At 26.6% G+C, this 17,752-nt stretch overlaps 2 protein-coding genes across 3 annotated transcripts in view; one reads left to right on the top strand and one right to left on the bottom strand.

The window, feature by feature from the left end:
* LOC117172444 (rabankyrin-5) overlaps positions 1 to 9,239 on the bottom strand; it is a 52,437-nt gene extending 43,198 nt beyond the window's left edge. The window contains exons 1-5 of the mRNA XM_033360387.1: positions 8,850 to 9,239; positions 6,374 to 6,569; positions 6,191 to 6,294; positions 2,043 to 2,302; positions 670 to 819 (exon numbers count right to left, since the gene is read on the bottom strand). Of these exons, the coding sequence (XP_033216278.1) occupies positions 670 to 819; positions 2,043 to 2,302; positions 6,191 to 6,294; positions 6,374 to 6,569; positions 8,850 to 8,853 (714 nt within the window). The 5' untranslated portion in view covers positions 8,854 to 9,239. The remainder of the gene's footprint in view (positions 1 to 669; positions 820 to 2,042; positions 2,303 to 6,190; positions 6,295 to 6,373; positions 6,570 to 8,849) is intronic.
* A 180-nt stretch (positions 9,240 to 9,419) lies between these two features.
* The window catches only part of LOC117173359 (charged multivesicular body protein 2a), a 9,368-nt gene continuing 1,035 nt past the window's right edge, over positions 9,420 to 17,752 (top strand). Inside the window, exons 1-4 of one of the 2 annotated variants that reach the window (XM_033361878.1) lie at positions 9,420 to 9,521; positions 13,287 to 13,470; positions 13,586 to 13,761; positions 15,498 to 15,632. In XM_033361878.1, coding sequence (XP_033217769.1) covers positions 13,303 to 13,470; positions 13,586 to 13,761; positions 15,498 to 15,632 — 479 coding nt within the window. In that variant the 5' untranslated portion in view covers positions 9,420 to 9,521; positions 13,287 to 13,302. Of the gene's footprint in view, positions 9,591 to 13,286; positions 13,471 to 13,585; positions 13,762 to 15,497; positions 15,633 to 17,752 lie in introns of both variants that reach the window. The other variant, XM_033361877.1, reaches the window with a different exon arrangement.

Raw genomic sequence — 17,752 nt, 5'->3', positions numbered from 1 at the left:
GAGCTCCAAGGAGATTATGTTGAAAAATAAAAAAAAATTTACCCAAAAAAAATTGTTTTTATACTTCATTCTAAGGACTTATTGAACTACCCTCGTAAGTTGCAATATTTATGATATTTGAAAAAATGTAGTTAAAGTGCACTCACTAAACGTAAGAAACTTGGAGAAAAGCGCGGGGTGCGCAGCAGGCTTAGTTTTTTTTAATAATAAATATAATATGATTATAATTATCGCAAAGCCCTTTACATTCCAGGCCCTGGACTCTTTTTAGACGTAAAAAATAGAATAATGTCATAAAATGTTTTGAGTATTAAAAATCAATATTTATTAAAAATTTTATTCTTTAGTCTGTAAATCACCAAAATTCCTATTTATTTATTACATTTATTTATTACTTTCACCTTTTTCTCATTTTTCCACTTAAATGCAAACTAAATTGATAGAACCCAGTCAGAAAATTCAACTATTTTTGGTTGAAAGTTCATTCTTTTCAGTTAAAAAGTCTACTAATACATTTTTCGTTATGAATTCATATTTTTTTATCACAAGTTTTTATTATTTGGTTCAAACCGGAATTATCATACCGGATAAATAATTACGATAAAGGAAAGCATTACAAATTTTCAGGACTAAAGGAGAATTGTTTATTTTTATATATTTATCTCTTACCTCTGCATTGTGCTGAACAAGATAAAGAAATACGACATCTTCCCGCTCGAGTCGAACTGCCGAATGCAATGGATATTTGCTTTTCGTTTGAAGCAATTGGTAAAGAAGCGGTCCTGGCATTTCCTTAAAATCTTCTCCCGTTAAGTCCTCCTATACATTTTAAAACAGATACAACTTTAATATTTATATTCATTACAGGCTTCAGGCTCACTTCAAAAATATTGTTATTCGGTTCAAAATTAAATTCGTTTGTTAAATATTCGTCTTTTAGGCTTGAAAAGTCCAGAATTTGATTGCAATTTTTTTCTTTTTTAACTAACAAATTTTTTTTAAGCATAACTTTCTGTAGAAATTCCAATACCTGGTTAAAAATTATTATGTTTCAATTAAAAATAAAATTTTGGGTTAAAAATTCAACTGGTTTTTGAGAAAATTCGTATTTTCGGTTCAAATATTCAAAAGTTTAGTAGAAAATTACTTTTTTGTTTAAAAATGTAACTTTATATTTGAAAAATAGTTTTTTTTAGTTGAGGATTCAAATATGTTGTTCATATATTTTTATTCAAACAATGTTTCAGTGAAACATCAACTTTTACACTTTTCATTGAAAATTCATTTTTTAGATTAAAAATTCACCTATATGGTACAAAATTAAACTATTTTGCAGACAATTTTTCTAAATTTAAAATTATTTCTGTTAAATGGAAATGGAATTAATCCATTTTTTGTTGGATACTGATGTTTTTAAATTTAAAAATTCAACTATTTAGTTTAATTTGTTGAAAAATCGTCCTTTGTAGTAAAAAAATTAAACTGTTTGGCGAAAAATGTATGTATTTCATTGAAAATTTATCTTTTTTGGTAGAAAGTTAATATTCTGTGTTAAAAAATCATGTTTTTGGTTAAAAATGTAAGTATTAGGTTGAAAATTCGACTTTTTTCTAGAAAGCTGATCCTTTTGGATAAAAGTACAACTGTTTGCTTTGAAATTAATCTGCTTTGGTTGAGCACGCAACTATTTTTTGGAAAGTCCTCTTTGATTCAATTTTACTGTTTTTGATTTAAAATGACAATCTTTTTTTCGTTAAAATATTAACTATCACGTTGAGAAAATTTTCTGGTGTCTTGTGATTCGTTGAGATAGCGGACATATTACTTTAGCCAATTAGCGAATAAATTCAAAAACATTTTCAAACAAAAAGAAATGTAAAGAAATAGTGACAGTAGCGGACAAACAATTACATTAAAATAGTAGTGAAATTGTGTCATGGTTAAAAAAAGAGTGTCAAAATAATATCAATAGTTCGGTGAGCCCGAGGCCTGTTATTATTATCAAGACTTTCTTAATTTTTTAGTGATTTGTTTTAAACTACCCAGTGAGCAGATATTAAAGAACTGCAATGATCCCTCAATTTCGGGGTTCCTAATTCCTCAGCGACTGTGTATAAACGAACGCAGTCTTTCAAAGAAACTTTTCCGATGAGATAAGTTTCGCATTTTTCAACGAGTTCACTCAACTGGAAATTGGAAGCTGCTTTCATCAATTCAAGAGTCTGATCTTCTTGCTCCACCATGCCTGTGTAAATCCACCTCAATAAAACGTTTCCCACTTTTGCATCCAAATCAGTCCAATCTGTAAATAAATTAAACTTATTTTCTTCATGTTTTTCATAAAACGTGCATTATTTTATTATTTTCATTTTATTAACTTATTAACAAACTTTAGAGCCAAAAATTATCTCAAAAGTGGAGAAATAGGGTGCTTTTTCACGAAAATAGGGGAGGCATAGGGGATAAAATTCTTTTAATTAAATTCAAAGAAGGTACGGTATTAAATTCAATATTAAACTCTTTAACTTACTATGATCACAAATCGAAACATATTGTATTTTTAATAAACTAGCCGAATTTAAAAAAAAATTGACCAAAAGAGATGAATTAGCAACAAAGAAGTTCATTTTTGACCAAGAAAGATGACCTCCTTACAAAAAGTTATGAATTCTCAACGAAAAATAGATTAGTTCATATTTCAACCAAAAATTATTATAATTTAAAAAAAACAGTTGAACTTAACAAAAAATACAACAAAATATATAACATTTTAACAACAACAAATTCATTTTTTAAAGAAAAAGTTCAACTTGTAAGCAAGTAGTTAAGTTTTGAAACCAAAAAGATGAATTCTCAAGGAAAAATATAATAGCGTATATTTCAACAAAAAAAGTTGAATTCAGTCACAAATAATAAATTCTGAACAAATAAGTCAATTTTTTTAATCAAAGATATGAATCTTTATCCAAAAAAGATAAATTTTCAACGAAAGAGTTGAGTTTTCAAGTTAAAAGTCGAAAACCCTTGACACTGATACCCGAAAAGATGAATTTTCAACAAAAATACTAATTATCGACTAAAAAAAGCAAATTTCAACCAAATAGTGGAAATTTGAAGCTAGAAACCAATGTTCAAGAAAATAGTTAAATTTTCAACCAAATACTTGTATTTTCAATTTAAAAAGACAACTTTCACAAAAGACTTTAAAATCATTTAAATGTTCAACCCGAAATACAAATAAAGAGTGGCAGCATAAAAGTAGATAACCAAAAAAAAAAAAATGTTCAGGAGAACGAAAAAAAATTTGAACTCAGGTGAAAAGGATTTGATCTCAAAAAGTTAATTAATTCAGAGTATATTATCCGAGAATTTTACGATTATATTTTAATCCGTTTCATGCCAAACTGCCACAAATTCTTTATGTTTTTCAAGTTAATATTTTTCTGTGTGATGATGAGTAAAAAAATGTAAAAACCATATTTTCTAACGTATTTTTGTCCGTAATTTTCAAATTTGCTATTAGTTTTTTTTTCTATGAATTTTAATTTTTTTTTTAAATGGCGACTGATTTAGAAAAAAACGTAATTTTATTTTTTATCTGTTTAACGTACTGGTTAATCATGTTCCCGTTATCGGATCAATATGCGATCGATTATGCGAGAAAATAGTCATATAAGATGATATGGAATTCAAAATGGCGGAAAATATATTTTGCTTGATTCTATCGATTTTTTCTTAGAAATTTACACGTTTTTGCAGTTAATATGTTGTTGTTTTGAACTTTCATGCATCGACATTATCCAAAGTTGTTTAAACAATGAAAAATGTACCTTATCAATCAAGTCAAAAGAACTGTTCCAAAATGGCGGTTTTCATGAACATTTATTTTTTATTTTATTTTGAATTTTTCAATTCTTTTAGTCGTGATGCTTATTTTGTAGGTAGTTTTGTTATTATAAATATTAAAATTATATACTTGTACAATATTTTTTATAATTATTCACTAATTTAATATTTTTTAAACAGTCCGTTCGCCGTAAATTTTACGTTGTCCGATTTTCAGCAAAACATTTTTCTACATCAATAAATATAGTAATGATGACAAAAATAGTAATGATCAACAAATTAATACCAATTTTTATTTCCAACAATATCTTTGGATAATGTCGATGGAAGAAAGTTTAAAACAACAACATATCATGACTGCAAAAACACGTGTGAATTTCTAAGAAACAAATTGATAGAATCAAGGAAAATATGATATTTTCCGCCATTTTGAATTCCATTTCATCTTACATTACTATTTTCTCGCATAATCTATATAAAATTGATATCAAAACGATAAATCTATTTAAAAAGTAAACGTCATAGGCTAAAAACATAAACAACGTAAAAAACAAGTGTAAAAGCAGCCACATTGGATCGGCCATTTGGAATTTTGACATCCTGCACGGCTTAAATTCTAGCTATGGCGATTATTCCACAGGAACCTTACGCTCGTATCTATCAGATAACGGAAACATGATTAAACAGTACGTTAAATGAATAAAAAAAAATCAAATCACGTTTTTTTTTGTAAATCAGCTGACAGTTTGAAAAAATGAAGTCACAGAAAAAAACTAATAGCAGATTTAAAAAATAGGGGCAAAAAGACGTTAGAAAATATAGGTTTAAAATTTGTTTACTTATCATTACAGAAACAAATATTCACTTGAAAAACATAAAAAATTTGTGGTTGTTTGGGATGAAACGGATTAACATGTTTTAAAAATCGGCTTTCGGTAGAAATTACAAACCTAATTTTCTACTTTTTACAATAATAAAAACTTGCTCCCGAAAAATAAGAATGCTGAATAAGTATAATACATTTTTAATACCAAAAAATGTTATGTTCCGAGAAAATAATGAATCAATGAGATGGTATCGCATTGTGACTAACGATTTATCGCTGAAAGGCCTAGAAATTTTTTTCAATAATGAATAATAATATCAAGAAATATCGAAGCTGAAGGTAGAATAAAATTATTACATATTGCGCTTGAACCCTAAGATACATTTTTTTCTTATTATATTAACTCTGATATTAAAAAATGAGAATTTGAAGAAATCCTTTTAACACAACATGTATTTGATTTTTTAAAGAACTTTTTACGCAATAAATCCATTTTCGGAAAAGTATTGATTATATAGTTCTGTAACACTTCATATATTCAACAAAAAAGTTGAATTATCAACAAAAAAAGAAAGTTTCACCAACATAGTTGAATTTTCAATAAAAAAATTAAATTTTGTATCATATATTAGAATAAAATAAAATTTAATAAACGTGAAAAAATAAATTTTCAAACAAAAAGTTGATTTTCAATCGAGAAAGATGACTTTTCTTTTAAAAAAAGATAAATTTTAAATCCAAAAGGCCACATTTTCTATCCAAAAAGATGAATTTTTAACAAAAAAAGTTGAATTTTCGACAAAAATATAAATTTTTAAGGAAATTGTTAAATTTTTAACAAAATAATTAAACTTTCTAAAAAGTAGTAGAAGTTTGATCCAAAATTCAATATCAACCAAGAAACATGATTTTTATACCAAAAAAGAATCATTTTCAATCGAAAAATATGAAATTTCGTTACAAAAAGACGAATATTCCGCAAAAAAATTACATTTTTGACCAAAAACCTAAATTTTGTAATAAAATTATTGAATTTTCAACAAAAGAATTAAATTTTCTACCTATAAAGATGAATTTCCAATCAAGAGATCAAATTTTTAACCAGAACAAATTTAAACTCGAACAAAAAAGTGAAATTTTCAACAAAAAGTTCATTTTCAACCAAGAAAGATGACTTTTCTACCAAACAAGATGAATCTATCCAAAACAGTTAAATTTTCAACTAAGATTTTTCAACCAAGACTTTTGAACAAATTAGTTGATTTTTCAACAAAATAATTCAATTCTCAACAGAAGAGTAGAATTTTAAACCAAACATATAATAGCAGCCTTTTCAATAGAAAATAATTAACTTTCAACCATAAATAGTTGGCTTTTCTTATCGGGTTCGATTAATTCAGTTTTTAATTTTAGCGAAAGAACGAGAAGGATAAACTTCTTGAGAACAGGGGGAGGGGATTATTTAAAAATGGGGAAAAGGGGAACAGGGGAAAAAGTTCAAAGTCTGTATTAACGAACCAAGGACGGTTTTTTCAGGAACTGATGACCAAAAATCGCTTCGAGCAGTGAGCACAAATTTGTGGGCTGGAATATCTCGATCACTCATTTTTACAGTCAAGTCACTAAAAGAAAACTTTTTCTGTAAAAAATATAACTCTAATTGTCAAATCAACTGTAATTTAAAACTTGAAAGCAAGAAACCTGTATCGTTGCTGGGAATGCAACGAAGCTATCGTAGCAAGGAGTCTTCCTATGAATCCGGATTCTTCGTCCCCTTTTCCAGCAATGAGAGCCGCATATTTTTGCTGAAGTTCTGAATTGGCGGTGTAAAGTGTAACATATTGTTCTTTTAAAAGAGACAAGTGCTGTTGCCATTTTTGTGACTCTGTAGACTCGTCTGAAGTTAAAAATGTATTTATTCTCGTGGAAATTATTTTATTATTCCTCATAAATTTCTAATACATTATTTCCTAGTTTTACTCATGTAGTTATAGTTTCGTTCTAATAATGAACGTGATCAATTTTTTATTTTAATTCGTCGTTTTTATATGACAATTTGATTAATCAATCCACATCGAGCATAAAAATACAAAAATTAAATTTGCAAAGTCAAAAACGTAACAGAAATAAAATTTTCAATTCGCAAAGCAAAAAAGTTACATTGCAACTTAGGGAAAATTATTATACGTCCCAATTAAATACCAATTTTTTATTTTCCCTGGTCAATTTTTTGTTTTTGCAAAGACCAACATTTTATCCTTGTAACATTTTCTACAAAGAATCTTTTATAAACGGAATAAAACAATTTCAGATTTTAAAATTTATTTATTATTAATTAATTAATTTATTATTTAATCAAATTGTCGAATTTTAAATACAAAAAAGAGATAAACATCGACAAAAACAGTTGCATTTTCAAATAAATAGTTGAATTTCCTCAACAACAACAAATTAATTTTTAATAAAACAGTTGCATTTCCTACCAAATAGTTTAAATTTAAAGCAATAGACAAATTTCCAACTAAATAGTTAACATTTAGCTACACAGTGGAATTTTCAACCAAAAATTCTAATTTTTCGTGAAAAGATTACATTTAAACCTAAAAAAATTTCAACCAAATAGTTAAATTTTCAAGCAAAAAAGACGGACTTTTTAGAAGGCAGGTTAATTTTCAACCCAAAAATTTTCAACAAAATGAAGAATTCTCAACGAAAAATGTAATAGTTTACATTGCAACAACAAAATTCAGTAAAATAGTCAAAAAATTAGATTTTTACCAAAAGAGATAAATTTTCAAATAAAATGATGAATTTGCCAACCGAAACATAATTACTTTTAAACCAAAAAGAGGATTTTTCAACCCAAAAATATTAATTTTCAACAAAAAACGGAAAAGTTACATTTTCAGTATGAAAAATGAATTTTAACGAACTTTCTACCTGTAGAGAATTTTTCGTAAGACTAAACCATTTTTTAAACTCTTTCAGGGATAACGTTATATAACGTTTTAGGAAAAATTCCGTGATACTAATGAGAACCTAATTTTCAAGAAAATATTAAAAAACATTAAATTTTCAACCAAAAAGATAAACCTTCAAACAAAATAATAAATGCTTGATAAAGTAGTTCAACTTTTACCCAAGCAGTTAAATTTTTAATTAGGAAGAATCAGTTTAAAAGAAAATAGTGAAACTTTTAACCAAAGAGGTGAATCTTTAACTAAAATAATGAATATTTAACTGGAATACTAGAATTTTAAATAAAAAAGATGAAGTTTGAACAAAAAAAAGATAAATCGGCAACCAAAAATTGAATAGTTAAGGTCAGTAAAAAAGTAATGTTTAGCAAATGATGAAATATTGATTGGAAATTGCCATATTTTCAGTTAAAAAATAATAATTTTCAACAAAAAATTAGTTCCACTTTCAAACAAAGGGATGAATATTCTACTCAAATGATGAATCTTTAACTGGAATAGTCGAATTTTAAACGGAATAGATGAATTTTCAACTAAAAAAGATCTACTATCAGCCAAAAATTGAATATTTAGATAATAATTAATGTGCTACAAATAAAGAATCGTTTTTATTTAATTTAATATTGCACTTTTTAAATGGATTAAACACGCTCTGGAAAAAACTCCACGACTTAAAAAAATCCCTGACATTTCAAAGTCCTTCAACGTAACATTTTTGCTTTTAGAATTGAACATTTTATTTCTGCTACGTTTTTTGACATTGTAAATCTAATTTGAATATTTTTATGCTCTATTTGTATTATTGCTTAATCAAATTATTTTATAAAAACGAAGAACTGAACTAAAAAATTCGTCTCCATTATTATTGGAACGAAACTTCAACCACATCTTTACTTTACATTTTTTAGAGTTATTAAGAACATTGTCAAAACAAAAAATTTATTTAGGCCTAGATTAACTTTTTATAAACTCATAAATTCAAGATTATTAACAATATAAACGTCATTCTACTTTTACCGTGTTAGATTAGACTTATTAAAGTGAAATTTTGGTAGATGGGCTCATATTTTCGCCTGATAGTACTATTTTTATCGTACCACATTGTTCCTAGTATTTAACATTAACTAATTAAAGCATTAACATAACAGTTAACACTTGCCAATACAGACTGCTTTCATATTTATATTTTAAAAACTTACCCATGATTTTTCAAGTTATATCCTTTCACTTTATCAAGATTTCTATTATTGCACTACTCTTTTTTCCGCGCTTTTTCCATAATATTGGGGAATGGAAAATCAGTCATTTTTGGAGACCATGATTCGAGTAATAACCTAATAACACTCATAAGAAATTGCCTCCGGCATTTATTAACACGCCCCTACGACAAATACAATTATCTCTGAAATACGAAGAGAATTGTATTTGCTTAAAGTAAATTACCGAGAATCCGCGATGAGTTTTAATAAAAGCACTGCCGAGACCAAATTTGACAAGACTGTCACTGCCGAATTCCAAATTCACCGTTTTTTCCAAGTTGACACTTGACAGTTGCAAACGCTCCAAAACCAAAAATCTCAAATTTTTCTTAGAAACGTCAAAGTTTGTAGGTTATGATATAACACACTCCGCTTTCTCAATCAAATATTCTTATGGAACTAGCGAATGGAAATTACGAGTCCAGAGATTGACCAATAACAAGCCATCTAAACCGACAATAGTTCCACCAATGTAACTAAAGAACGCAGTTCAAGCGCCACGTGATTGGTGATTTCCACAAACGTCAAAAATTGCGATTCTGCCCGAATTATATGTGAATTTATTCCGTATTTTTGTGTCAAGAGGAATTTGTCACATTTTAATAAATAAAGGCAAGTAATTTATCAAGCTTAAGAATTGGAGTACGAAAAAAGCGTGAGTCGACATTCCTAGAAAAAAGGGTAAGGATTTAATTATGATATATGGATCAGATCAGTTCAGTTTTGAGATAAAGGCCTAGCCTTTATTTTGTTAAATCTGACTCACTCTTCAGTCTCTCCACTGTCAAATTTAACGTTATTTTGTCATAGTACTTTATGGAAATTATAAAATTCATGGATATATTTATTTTTTATACAGCATTTTAACATCGCGAGTGATTTTAATTTCGGAAATTTTGAATTTTCCAAAGAGGCTTTTACTCTTTTATGTTTCTCGTGCCTTGTTTATCGTTAAGAAATTAAAAATTATTATTTTATTTAAACAAATCTGACATTGGAAGATCTTTTTCCCCTAAATTTTATTAAAATATTCAAGCAATTACGTTTATTGTGATGTTTGGAAGCAGAGTGAAGTAATTTGTAGGTTAAACAGAGATTTTTAATATTTTACAAATTATTCGATAGATTCTTTTTCCTTTATTTGCTTATCGTAGTTCTCAGAGATCCTCGCTGATTTTGTAATTTTCTACCTATTACATACTTACCGTATGAAAAAATAGTAAAAATTCAGTATAGGCCGATTCATAATTTTCCTGTAATGGGTTCCTGTAAGCTTTTTCGCGATATATAGAAAATTACTATAAATTTTTTTGAAATTTCGTCGATATTGTCCGCAAATTTGCTTGAATCCGCCAAAAAAGGGCTTAAAAGATCATATTTAAAATTGCGACAAGCCTCATGAAGTTTAACAAGTATATTTTCCATAAAAAATACGTTTTTGTACATTTTAATAAAAATCCAAAATTACCTTTCGAATAACAACCCCATAAGTCTGTGTTATAGAGTCCCATAATAACCCCGTAAGTGAAAAATTGGGTTTTGCGAGTTTTTATCGCTGATTATGATTTCTTCGCTTTTTTTCAAATACAAATTGTTTTTTATACAAAGACTAATACTTTCTATTGATAATTAGAAATTTTAATAATTTGCCTAAAACGGTTTTAATTGTTTATAGCAATTTTTTCAGAATAGTGTTAGAAAGTCGCCGTTTTATCCCAATTTGTCAACTTGTTTTCAACTCTTTAAGTAGAGCGAGGCAATACTCAATTTAATTTAACGTAAATAATTGTTTAAAAACTTGAATATTCTTAATACCTACCTCCTCCTGTGATAATGCTATATAGTTGAGGTTTTTTTTAGTTTTTCATTTTTTGTCAACTTTTCTCTTAGAGTGGGTAAAAAATTAATGCTATTTAATAAACATAATTGTTTAAACAATTTATTAGTATTTCAACAAATATTTTCTTTTAATAATCCTAGAAAACTGCAGTTTTATCTGAACTGTTTAACTTTTTTGTCAACTTTTCATTTAAAGTGAGGTAATGATTAATGAAACGTAACAAAAATAATTGTTTAAGAGATGTATTATTACTTCAAATATTTTTATAATTTTATAACTTTTCTTAAGGGCATGTGACACAGCTAAATACCTATATTACCGACCACAGTTTTTCAGTTCACTGAATATTTTTTTGAACCTAAGAACTTTTTTTGTAAGTAAAATATCGAGCTGAAACTTCGGGAAATGTATTAGAGTGCAATAAAGTACGTTTAGGTACTGCATTTTGGTAGAAACTTCACTGAAAATTATTTCATCTTTTTTCTGAACCTCAACATTTTTTGAACGTTCGAATTTTTTTTATACATAAAATATCGGTCTCAAGCCTTAAGAAATGCAAGAGCCGAAAGAAAACTACGTTTAAGTATAAAGCTTAATAATAAAAGATGTTAAAAAATATATTTCAAGAATAAAACATTCAGTGAACTGGAAAACTGTGGTCGGTAATATAGGTATTTAGCTGTGTCACATGCCCTTAAATAATTTGTAGAAAGTTGTGTTTTTATCTGAAATTGTTATATTTGATATGGATTTTTAGTAATGAATAAATAATAAATAAACAATATAGAGAATCCTTTTCTAAAGAATCTCTTTCTTTTTTATGAATATATTTTTCCTGAAATAAAACAGATGTTGGACATATTCTATAAATTTTGTAAATGGAGCATATTAAATGTAAATTTTTCTAGAAGTATTTATTATTTGTTTCTAACTAAAAGTCAAAGAAAAGCTGAAAATTTCAGAAAATACGTAACTTTCTAGCATTACTCTAAGAGAAGGTAGTTTACAAACCTTTGTAAGTTGTTTCAACAATTATGTTTGTTTACTTACATTAATTATTATCTTACTAAGTAAAATTTGGACAAACAGTTTAAAATTTCAGAAAAAAACTCCAACTATCTAGAATTGCAATAGGAGAAGATAGCTATAAACAATAATACTATGTTCAAATCCTTATAGAAGAGCAACTTTCTAACACTATTCAAAGGGAATAATATTAAAAATAATAATACATCGCATTAACAATTACTTTTTGTTAACTTTAATTAATTATTTCCTTAATATAATTTAAAAGTGAACAAAAAGTGGAAAATTGTCGGAAAAGTGCAACTTTCTAGTATTATGCTCAGAGAATTTTGTTAAAAATAATAATAAAAAATATTTATGTTAAACTTAATCGACTATTGTTGGCTCGGTCTAATTGAAATGTCGAAAATATGTAAGTTGAAAAATTCGGAAAACTCACGACTTTCTAACTCTATTCAAAGGAAAAATTGGTAAAAGCAATAATTAATTGTTTAAGAAATTCATATAAACACCTAATTATCAATACAAAGTAATACTTTATGAATTAAAACAATTTTCATTTTAAAAAAGGCAAACAAATATAATTAGCGCTAAAAACTCGCAAAACCCAAATCTTCATTTATGGGAGTTTTTGGGACCCAATAAAACAGACTTTTGACGGTGATATTTAAAAAGTAATTTTTCATTTGTATTCTACAAGTTGAACTGTTGTAATACTTGAACTGTTGAGTTTCAACTCGATTCACCTAATATTGTCGATTTTGGATAAAATTAAAAAGAACGCAGTTATTTTTTAGTGTTTGCGAACAATTTCAATTTTGACATTTAAATTTAAATACTGGGTTCTGAATTGCTAATTAGACAGCGAAGGTAACAAGATTTTCTTGAAAATGTTTATTTAAAAAATATTGATTTAAAGTATAAATTATTATAAGTAGGTATTCAAAGTAGTTTAAGGAAGAAAATAAAGTACATTTGAAAAATAAAAATCATTCTTGATTCCAAAACTATTATTTATTAAGCTATTTTAAGTTATTAACTTAAAATACTGAAAATTTGAAGGTAAGACTTTTTTACCTTACAATAGAGGTATTTTTAGAGTTAAAAATCATATATTTTTTATTCTAAATCATCAAACTAATTATCGGTAAGTTTATATGTTAATGATGCATTCTTACAAAAGTATTTAAATATTTATGTACTATATTTATTTTAATGAATTTTATTTTCCTGTCGAAAAAATTTGACAGATGAAACTAAAAGTATTTTTTACCAACGTGGCCGTACGCCAGAAAAAAACCAGAGTCAGGGAATCTTATTTAGTTTTACATTCATAAGTAGTTGAAACAAAAAATTTGCTTATAATTTCTTTCGTTTGCAATAATTCTGTCAATATTTTAATATTATTTATTCATATAGTGATTTTCTTATAATAATTACTATAATTTTAAGGCTTTTAATCCTTTATAAATTTCTCTTTGACAATAAGTTAACGTTTTACTATGACACAGTAATTCAGGTAAAAAAATGGAGTGGTTATTTGGAAAGCGGGTCACACCGGAGGAAATGCTTAGGAAAAACCAGAGAGCATTAAACAAAGCAATGCGAGACTTGGATAGAGAAAAAATGCGGATGGAGCAACAGGAAAAGAAAATTATTGCTGACATCAAGAAACTCGCAAAAGATGGTCAAATGGTACCACTTTTAAACTATTTAACTCTAAAGAAGACTGACTCTCAAAATCGTTTTTTAAATATATTTGTTTTCAAAGTGAAGAAAACTTGAGAATTATTTAATGAGCATTTTTCAGGACGCAGTGAAAATAATGGCAAAGGATCTTGTGAGGACGAGACGTTACGTGAAGAAATTTATGCTCATGAAAGCAAATATTCAAGCAGTATCTCTCAAGATTCAGACACTTCGATCTCAGAATACGATGGCTCAAGCCATGAAGGGAGTCACAAAAGCTATGCAGAGCATGAATAGGTCACTGCAATTATTAAAATTATTTTGTTTAACTTAAACACAAACACCTGCGATTTTTTAATCTTACGAAAATTTAAAACTAATATATTAGATTAATATTAATATAACTCAAAAAATAAAATTTTATCTTAATAGCTCAACTTTCAATCAAGTATTTGAATTTTCAGCCAAAACGTAAATTTAGTTGAATTTTCTAAAAAAAAAGAATTATTGACTAAATATTTGAATTTTCAACGAAAGAGAAGAGTGTTCCTCCAAGAGCATTAATTTTTTATCAACAAAGATCAATTTTCAACCAAAAAGTTAAATTTTCAACTAAACAAGATCAGTTTTTAATACAAAATTGTATGGTCAAGTATTCATTAGAAAAATTATTTTTCAATCAAGAAAAAATCAATTTTCAAAAAATAGTTAAATTTTCAACCGAAGAGATAAATTTCAACCAAATTTTCTATTTATTATTAACTCATAAAGACAATGTTTTAAGAAAATAATCAGATTTTTTGACAAACAGATAAATCTTCAAATAGAATGATTAATCATCAACAAAAAATTAATTTAAAAAAAAGTAGTTCCACTTTCAACAACATTCTTGAATTTTCAACCAAAAAAGATAAATTTCTATAATAAAATGTAATAGTTGCCATTGTAACAAAAAAAATTTCAGTCTTAATTAAAAAACAGTTAAATTCAACCAAGGAAATAGAAAAAAAATCGATTAAAGTGTTCAAATTTCAAGCCAAAGAAATGAGTCTTCTAGAAAACAATGTAATTTTTAATTTGAAAATATGACCAAACAAGATGTTTTTTAACAAAGTAGTTGAATCCTCAATCAAAAGCAGATTAATTTTAAACAAAACGGTTGCCTTTTTACCCAAAAAAATATGAAATTTCTACCAAAAGGGATGAATTTTCAATCCAAAAAGATAAGTAAGGACAATATTTTTTATAATGGATGCCTAATTTATATATTAAATTTAGAATTAATACATAATACTTATTTAAAATATACACACAATCAAACCGTAGTATTTTTTTTAAATAAAATTTTTCGAAGAAAAACTTTAACATGACGAAACTAAAAAAAACTGTATAAGATTGTAAATCTTCCTTTAAGTCTAATGTTTTTGTTTAAAAAATACTCACCGATTACCTGTGCAAAATGCCAATATAGCCTAGTGAGAGATTAAAAGTTGAGAATCATCTTCGAAATATATATTTTGTTTCATTCTCAACATTTTTTTAAATAACCGATTTCCTGTGAAAAATGAGAATATAATTTAAAACTGTTCAGAAATTGAAAATCTAACGTAGCCTAAAATCATTTAAAATTGATGAAACTTTAAAATCGAATGATTTTGTTTCAAAATGCCACTTTCACCTAAAAATGCTGACAAAACGTAAATAATTTTATACAAAATTTTAACTCTTCAATTTTTAGAAATGTTAAGCTTCCTTCGAAAATTAATGGTTTTATAATAAAATTACTTTTGACAATGATACTAATTTCCAGCGAAAATCACTAGCATATAAAGTGCATAACATTTTTTTGTATATTTAGTTTTAGAATTTTCAAGTTTAAGGTATGAAACAACTTCAAATAATGAAAAGCCAATTAGATTTTTAACAACAGTGATTGCGAGGTTTTCGAGACATATCGTTACACCACTTTTTTAGATAGAGTATACATTTAAATATAAATTTGGAATCTAATCTTTAAATCTCTTCAATTGTAGGCAACTTAATCTTCCGCAAATTCAGAAGATATTACAGGAATTTGAAAAACAGTCGGAAATAATGGATATGAAGGAAGAAATTATGAACGATGCGATAGACGATGCAATGGAGAATGAAGACGACGAAGAAGAGAGGTAAACAAAGTATTATATTGCATGCCACTGTTAACACAGTTCGGCACTTTTTTAGCGATGCCACTATTTTGACAAAAATGCAAGTAATTTATCTATTTCCTCGTAATTGGTCGCTAATCGCTTTAAATTCTTCACTTTCCCTATAAAAATATTTTTGAAGTTCTTTATTGATATTTAAATGGATATTGGAAAAAACTAATTAAGATATTGGGAATGTTTAAACTGCGATACGCCACCTGGTGATGATGAATAGGTACGATTTTAAAGATGCATTATAATTTTTGCATAAAAGTGGCTTGACGATTTTTCTGTTGAGTTTAAAATATTTATTGGACAATAAAAATAAGTGTTTGTCGGAAACAGAAGGGTTTTAGATGGATTTTACATATTATAGAGTGAAAAAACACATTTTTTGACAGGCATATTTTTTGCAAAAGAAAAACAAAAAAACGATTGTACTATTTTGTCTGATTTTACAAAGATAATGAACTTAAATGGACTTATTTCGAAGCAAAACTGAACTCAAAGTAAATTTTTATTAATTTGTCCATAAAATTGTTATTGTTGAAAAATCTGATCCAAAAGTTAGGTTAGAAATGATATTTAAATTACAGTAGTCTATTTTTCATATTCTTTGCATATCAGGATAAAATTTGTCGCTAAGTACATTAATTAAAGTCTATTTAAGCTTACAATGCATTGAAACTTACATGAAATAGTGAAATAATTGTTTTTTCAAAATAAAAAACCTATTTGACCAAAATTTCTTTTTTCACTGTTCAAGATGGAAACTCTATCTAAAAATATTTGTTTTTGATGAAGATTTGTTTTTAGTATTGAATCATTGTTCTATACTTCAAAATACAATCGTAAAAACACTTTCATGCCAAAATTAAAATGCATCTTTAAAATTTTACCTACTTTTTCTAGTTCCACTTTTCGGCAACAGGTGGCGAAATGGTAGACCACCATCCCCAATAGAAAAATTAGTCGGAAAAGTTCGAAAACAAATAATTTCAAATTCAATTATTAAAAAAGGAACAAATTCCAATTTTCAATCTTACTTTTTTAAACTATAATTTTCAAATAAGATTGTTAATTGTCGATATATATTTAATTTATTATCGTTAAAATTTTAATTATATGTCAAATTAAAACTGGAAGCGTTGAAAATTTAAAAAAAGACTTAGCATTGAATAATTAAAAAATAAATCCGTTCCAAATTGAACATTATTTTAATTTAAAGGGCTTTGAGAATTATAAATATTTTCTAATTAATAAGAATTCAGATAGAAAAGATTCGAGTTTGGAAAAGAATGAATTTGAAATTAAACTTCACAGGACCTTAAAATTTCATGAATTTGCAGAAAAGTATAATTTAAAAAATAGTTCGAATTAACATAAAAATGATTTCAAATTGAAAAAATCTATAAATTAACAAAAAATCTAATTCAGAGAACTCAAGCTTAACTTGAAGTTTAACTCAGATATGGGCATCCATAAAATTTGATGCTAATTTATTTTCAAATATTTGAAAGAATGTAGAAATTTATAGGGTTTAAAAACATTTGAAAATTATGTTGATCGTGTTTAAAGGACAGTTTTATTTTATTGGAATCACTGAACTAGGGATTATTTTTTCAAGTTTTTCTTTACCGTTCCAAACTTGGAAAAGATCTGGAATTTCAAATAAAAATTTTGTAGCAACCCTAGAATAAGAAGTTTAATTTATAAGTTTAATAACAAGTTTAATTGCAGTTGCAAAAAATTGCACAATTAAAATTGTGACTGAATATAAATTAATCCATGACTTTTTAAATTGAACTGGAGTTCCAGCATTAAAAATTGAACAATAATTCATTTTACAAGATGATTCTGAATCTGTTGAACAAAAATGTAACCATTTGAAGATTTTAACGTTAAAAATGGAACTATTTCAATTCGAAAGCCCAAGTAGTTAAACAAATGCCAACGTCCGATTGAAACTTAAATGAGCAATTATTAATTAAATAGTCAAACAAAAAAGGGGGAGGGTCGGTAAGGCCGGTTTTTGGCCTAATTTATTTTTGGACCAAAAAATCTGAAAAAATCATGGTAGTATCTTATAAGTATCCCGAGTC

Source organism: Belonocnema kinseyi, chromosome 5, assembly GCF_010883055.1.
Source record: "Belonocnema kinseyi isolate 2016_QV_RU_SX_M_011 chromosome 5, B_treatae_v1, whole genome shotgun sequence".
In the NCBI taxonomy this organism is placed as follows: domain Eukaryota; kingdom Metazoa; phylum Arthropoda; class Insecta; order Hymenoptera; family Cynipidae; genus Belonocnema; species Belonocnema kinseyi.
Note: the sequence above shows the minus strand (reverse complement) of the source record. Positions and strands in the feature narration are given on the sequence as shown.